At 40.4% G+C, this 5,000-nt stretch overlaps 1 protein-coding gene and 1 pseudogene across 4 annotated transcripts in view; one reads left to right on the top strand and one right to left on the bottom strand.

Moving 5' to 3' along the window:
- The window catches only part of LOC138043253 (ADP-ribosylhydrolase ARH3-like), a 52,616-nt gene extending 49,233 nt beyond the window's left edge, over positions 1-3,383 (bottom strand). Inside the window, exon 1 of one of the 4 annotated variants that reach the window (XM_068889430.1) lies at positions 2,261-3,383. In XM_068889430.1, coding sequence (XP_068745531.1) covers positions 2,261-2,722 — 462 coding nt within the window. In that variant the 5' untranslated portion in view covers positions 2,723-3,383. The remainder of the gene's footprint in view (positions 1-2,260) is intronic. The other 3 variants (XM_068889429.1, XM_068889431.1, XM_068889432.1) reach the window with 3 other exon arrangements.
- Positions 2,997-5,000, top strand: part of LOC138040380 (uncharacterized) — a 3,879-nt pseudogene continuing 1,875 nt past the window's right edge.

Genomic DNA, 5,000 nt, shown 5'->3' with positions numbered 1-5,000 from the left:
AGATGATATTCTTGTTTTTGGCAGCACTTTCGAGGAGACTTTGGAGAGACTCGAACCATGCTCTCTCGCCTTTGCAAACTTTGTATCCAAGTGTGCATTGAAGAAATGACCACAGAGATTCTTCTGCAGGACTACCAGGTGCGGAAACCACCTCCAGTGCCTAGTGCTGTTTCACCATTACCCTCCATCGGTCAAGACGATCTGCGTACCATGCAAGCTAAGGAAACATGGCATCCGCCTACTCTTCGCCAACTGATGAAAGAGGCAAAGCCAGCAAGGAAGTTGCTAAGAGAGTGGAAGCACATTGAGAAAGAGGATGGTATCCTATACTGCACTACACAGGGAGGCAGCCATCGAGTGAGGCAGTTGATACTTTCAAAACTACTGGTTGGTCAAGTGTTAAAGTCAGTCCATGATGACCTTGGTCACCAAGTCGCGGAGAAAACAACTCTATTGACCAGAGAAGGGGGGTTTTTGCCTGGGTATGTTGGCTGATATACATGTAGCTGATTACTGCCAGAAGTGTAAGCGGTCTACTCAGATGTATTATGTGAAATCGCAACATCACATAACATAATGACGCCATTTGAAAACTTACATGTGTGTAATTAAAATGTGATCAATAAACCGGATAAACATTGAAAACTTACATGTGTGTAATTAAAATTAATGTGATCAATAAACCTGGTAAACACCACCTTACAACCAAGTTACCCTTAGACCATATCTGGTCTAATTTAATAGTCCTGGCATTAAAGTCTCACATTTGCAAACATCCAGACATAATATAATGCAACTGGAGTAAATTTCACATTTCAGTGAATGATTAATTGTTATTGCTATAAACACATTGCATTTAAAAAATAAAATGTAGAGCTGCTACAAAAAAATGTATTTACTTTGATTTGAGCCCCTAGATAATACATGACATTCTTTTGTCACGCTCCACAACTCCAAGGCCATACATGTCCATTCTTGGCAAATTGAACCAATAAAATATTGAAGAGATTTACAGGCCTTCTGATAGGGTGTGATAAAAAAAAGCAAATAATTCACAAATGGCCTGTCAAAAGTTTTGTGAAATGCACTGTAATAAATGGCACAAAGTCTTATAATCAAAGCTGTACCGTGATTTAACAGACATAGATATTATTGCGGCTATCAGAAGCTTCATCCTTTTACGGCAACAGGGTTAAAATGGAGATAGGGTGTATAAATTATAGATATTGCTTGTGGTTTATGGATAAAAACGAAATCAAAACTGTGAATTAACATAGACAGCGAATTCAGCATGTTAGTAGAGAACTGGAACGTACAGTAGCGCCGGAACTTGACAAGTAGCACTACCAGCATAAACCAAAACAGGTATCTCTCGCGAGTGAATCTAAAACCAAATAAAAATCGACAAACAGAAGTTCTTTCTATAATTGTGTGATTAGTTCTCACATCGAATCATCGATCCGCAATGCGCTGTGAAGTTAGCATACAACATTCTTTTGGCCATAGTATGCATAAACATGCATTGATTACACAGAAATTACAACGGATTATGCGGAAATTTAAATAATTATAAAACTAATAATAAAGTAGGCCTGTCCAATGTATTTACAGGCTTATGGTAAATCAGGGTTTGAAATTGTGACCTTTCCAATTTGCGACCAGCTTTTACCGTTGAAATAATAGGGCTAGTAGTTAGCATTTTGCCGCAACTTTTGCTAAAGTAAATAAAGCGATGAAAAATCATTTCGTTTCTTGTCATGAATTTTATAATTTTCAACTTGGATATATGGAGCAAAATTGTAATTTGTGGTTGGACCGTGATCCATTTCCTCCATCCATTTCCTTGCACATATACAGGACTAAACAGCTCAATGGAAACGCAAGAAAAAAAGGCAATGTATGCAAAATTACCATGAGGTGCGAAAAAGAAACCAATGATCAACGGATAGTGAAGTCCCCGCTTTCTCCCCGGTCTGGTAGGCAAAGATCATGAATTTGTGAGCTCTTTCCGCCTGCCGGGGAATCAAAGTCGAGTGAAAATAAGTTTAAGTCTCCGCAATTTTACGCTATGGCCCGAGTTAGGGGGGGGAGGGGGGGGGGGGTTAGTTTAGATCAGTAGTTTAGATCATAGTTTAGATCATAGTTTAGATCAGTATAAGGCCAGGAACTGGAACCTGAATACCCCTGGAGCTGGTTCCCTAGTCAGATGTTGACCATCGATGAAAACTGCTAACTAAAATGCACTTTATAAATATCTCACCTCTTTGATTTCCAGTGAACTTTTACTGAAAAGGGCAAGAGGTGAAATCCTCATTGCTGCACCGTTTCCATAAGAACCCTGTCCATCAAACTGGCTGCGGGCAGGAAGGGTGACGTCCTCGGGATCATTATCCCGCAATCTCTCGAACACTTTGCCGACGGCTTGGCCGTAACCTCGCATTGGTTCATTAAAAAACTCTTTCACAAACTCATTGGCCATACTGTGGTTATCGTATTTCCTTTGCTTAGTTAAAGACTTGCAGATTGCTCGGGTCATTGCTGAATCGTCAGTGTAAGGAATCGAACCTTTGATGTCCTTGATTCTGGTCATTGTGTAATCAGTGACTTCTTCCCAAGGAATAATACTAGAGATTCCCTCATAATGAGATCCAAGGCAGTCTCCAACCAACGCACCGACCAGCGCACCACGATATTTGTTCAATACTGTGTTCATTGTGTTCATTTGTTAAACCAATTCAACGGAAATTGAAGCCTGTATTAAGCCTGGATGAGCCTGGATTGTTAAATAATCTAAACACAACATGATCAGCGGAGTCTCCTCACCCATAAAGCATTACGTGCCAATAACTTTGATTAATTAATATAAAAGAACAAGTGGTAGTCTCTTTCCAACTCACTTATTTCGCACAGGAAAAGATTCTCCTCAAGTGTTTCTGGCAATTTCTGAGATGCCGCCAAAACAATCAAAGAAACTTTTGCTGTGAATCTTACAAAGGATGTACGAGAGGCAAAATTATCCTCGGTAAAAGACTGTAGAGGGACTGGGAAATACTACCAACACGATAAGTACGAAACAGAGGTGGTGCAATACCACTGTTGATGCTCCGAGATACGGTATTTTATAATAATATGATGTGATGAAGTACATGTAGGTTCAAATTTGAGGATAAATTATCGAGCCTTCCTTGTGTTGGTTCCGTCCATTCTGGCGAGCTAGACTGCATAAATAGTGAACCGTGGCAATATTAGGATTTGTTCATAAGCCGACCTTCTCGATCTTTTCAGGTTTTGGATTTTGCTACCAATTTCAGCTTCACAGTTCGGAAAGAACACTAATTAGAATCTTTGTTGTTGGTTTATATGAAGACATCCGTCTGTCAAACCTTGAGCATGTCCAAGTTTCTCTTTCCCCTGACATGGGGAGGGAGAATGGGACCGACACAAAAAACGGCTGCAAGGAGTCTAGACTTTCACCCGTTAATATATGAATTATTATAAGTCCGATATGTTAGCGCAGGTTGACCATAATAACATGGGCTCTTTTAGCAAGCAGCCTGAAAGAAACAAAATGGCAGACTCTACGGTGCATTTCCAGCAATCTGAGAAGTGCAAATTCCCCCCCCCCCCCTCCTCCTAGAATTGTTTGGGGCCTCCGGCACAAGAAACCCAGGACCAAAGGTGCAATCTCCAGCAAGCATCTCGCGCTTTGGAAACTTAAGACTTGAGAGCTCTGAAATTACAACTAAAATTTAAAGATGAATGATGGCAGTGTTATTAGTGTAACTGAGGACAGGTTGATTGATCACAGCTTTGCATCTATCCACAGGCGCCCCAAGCTCAGTGTGAGCATGGCCGACAAAAATATAAGGATTAATGTATGAGAATCCCGATAAAAAGCTCAAGAAGATAATTATATGAAGAAAGTCTCACTTAAAAAGTCTAACCTTATTGCCATTGCAGATAGCTTCCTTCCTGTGTGGTTATTTTGCAGATCCAATGCAATTTGAGCCATTTCTCATTTTCGTGGTTGTCAACAGTTATAATAAAATCCCAAGGCTGGAGACTAAATTCTCAGGTGCCACCAGTTTGAGTAAAATATTCCTGGATAAAATATTCCCATGGTCACAATTTCACATCAGAATCAATTTCAAGACAAAGATTGAACTTTCATCTCAACCCATCATTCCTGCGAGCAACGTCAGACGGTGAATATTGCAACAAAACAGCTTGCAGAGGCGGTACTTTAGCACCATAGTAGCCACTGCTTCGACCATTGATAACAAACTGACCCTTACCGGGGTGGCGGACTGTAGTTTGTCAACTGCAAAATTTCTATATTCCCCTGGGTCTACTGGCATGACTGCATTGACGCAGTCGCCCAATCACAGTCACACCTCCTTCATGTTGACAAAGTTCAAACACATTTGCGAAGCTGGAAAGCATTGAAAGATGCGAGAATGCCGTAGTAAAGGAACTTTTTGGCATTCATGCTGCTTTTATTAGTTAATAGGATTTTGTACGTAGTAGGCTGTTCCCGATTGTAACTGTATTTATCAAGCCTTCAAAGAATTAAAATTAATTACGCAAATAAAATTTCTTCCCGTAGTTTATCAAGTGCAATTTTTTTTTATTCTCCTGGGTCACCCGGTGTGAGTGTTTTCTCTCAGATGCTAATAATTAAATTTCACTGGCTTCAGTAAGTCCAGCCACAAAATATTTGTAGCACAATATCCTATGTGAACAAAGTTTATTTGCATGTCAATATATATTCCTTGAAGGCTTGAGTCAATGCAGTCATGCCACCTCAGCAAGGGTCAGTTTGTTGTCGATGGTCGAAGCTGTGGCCACTTTGGTGCTAAAGCACCGCCTTTACACGCTCTTTTGCTGCAATATTCACCGCCTGACGTTGCTTGCAGGTCTGCTATTGCGTTGATGGTGGGTTGATATGAAAGTTCAATCTTCGTCAATTGATTCTGATGCGAAATTGTGACCGTGGGAAT

This window comes from Montipora capricornis, chromosome 3 (assembly GCF_036669925.1).
Source record: "Montipora capricornis isolate CH-2021 chromosome 3, ASM3666992v2, whole genome shotgun sequence".
NCBI lineage: Eukaryota > Metazoa > Cnidaria > Anthozoa > Scleractinia > Acroporidae > Montipora > Montipora capricornis.
Note: the sequence above shows the minus strand (reverse complement) of the source record. Positions and strands in the feature narration are given on the sequence as shown.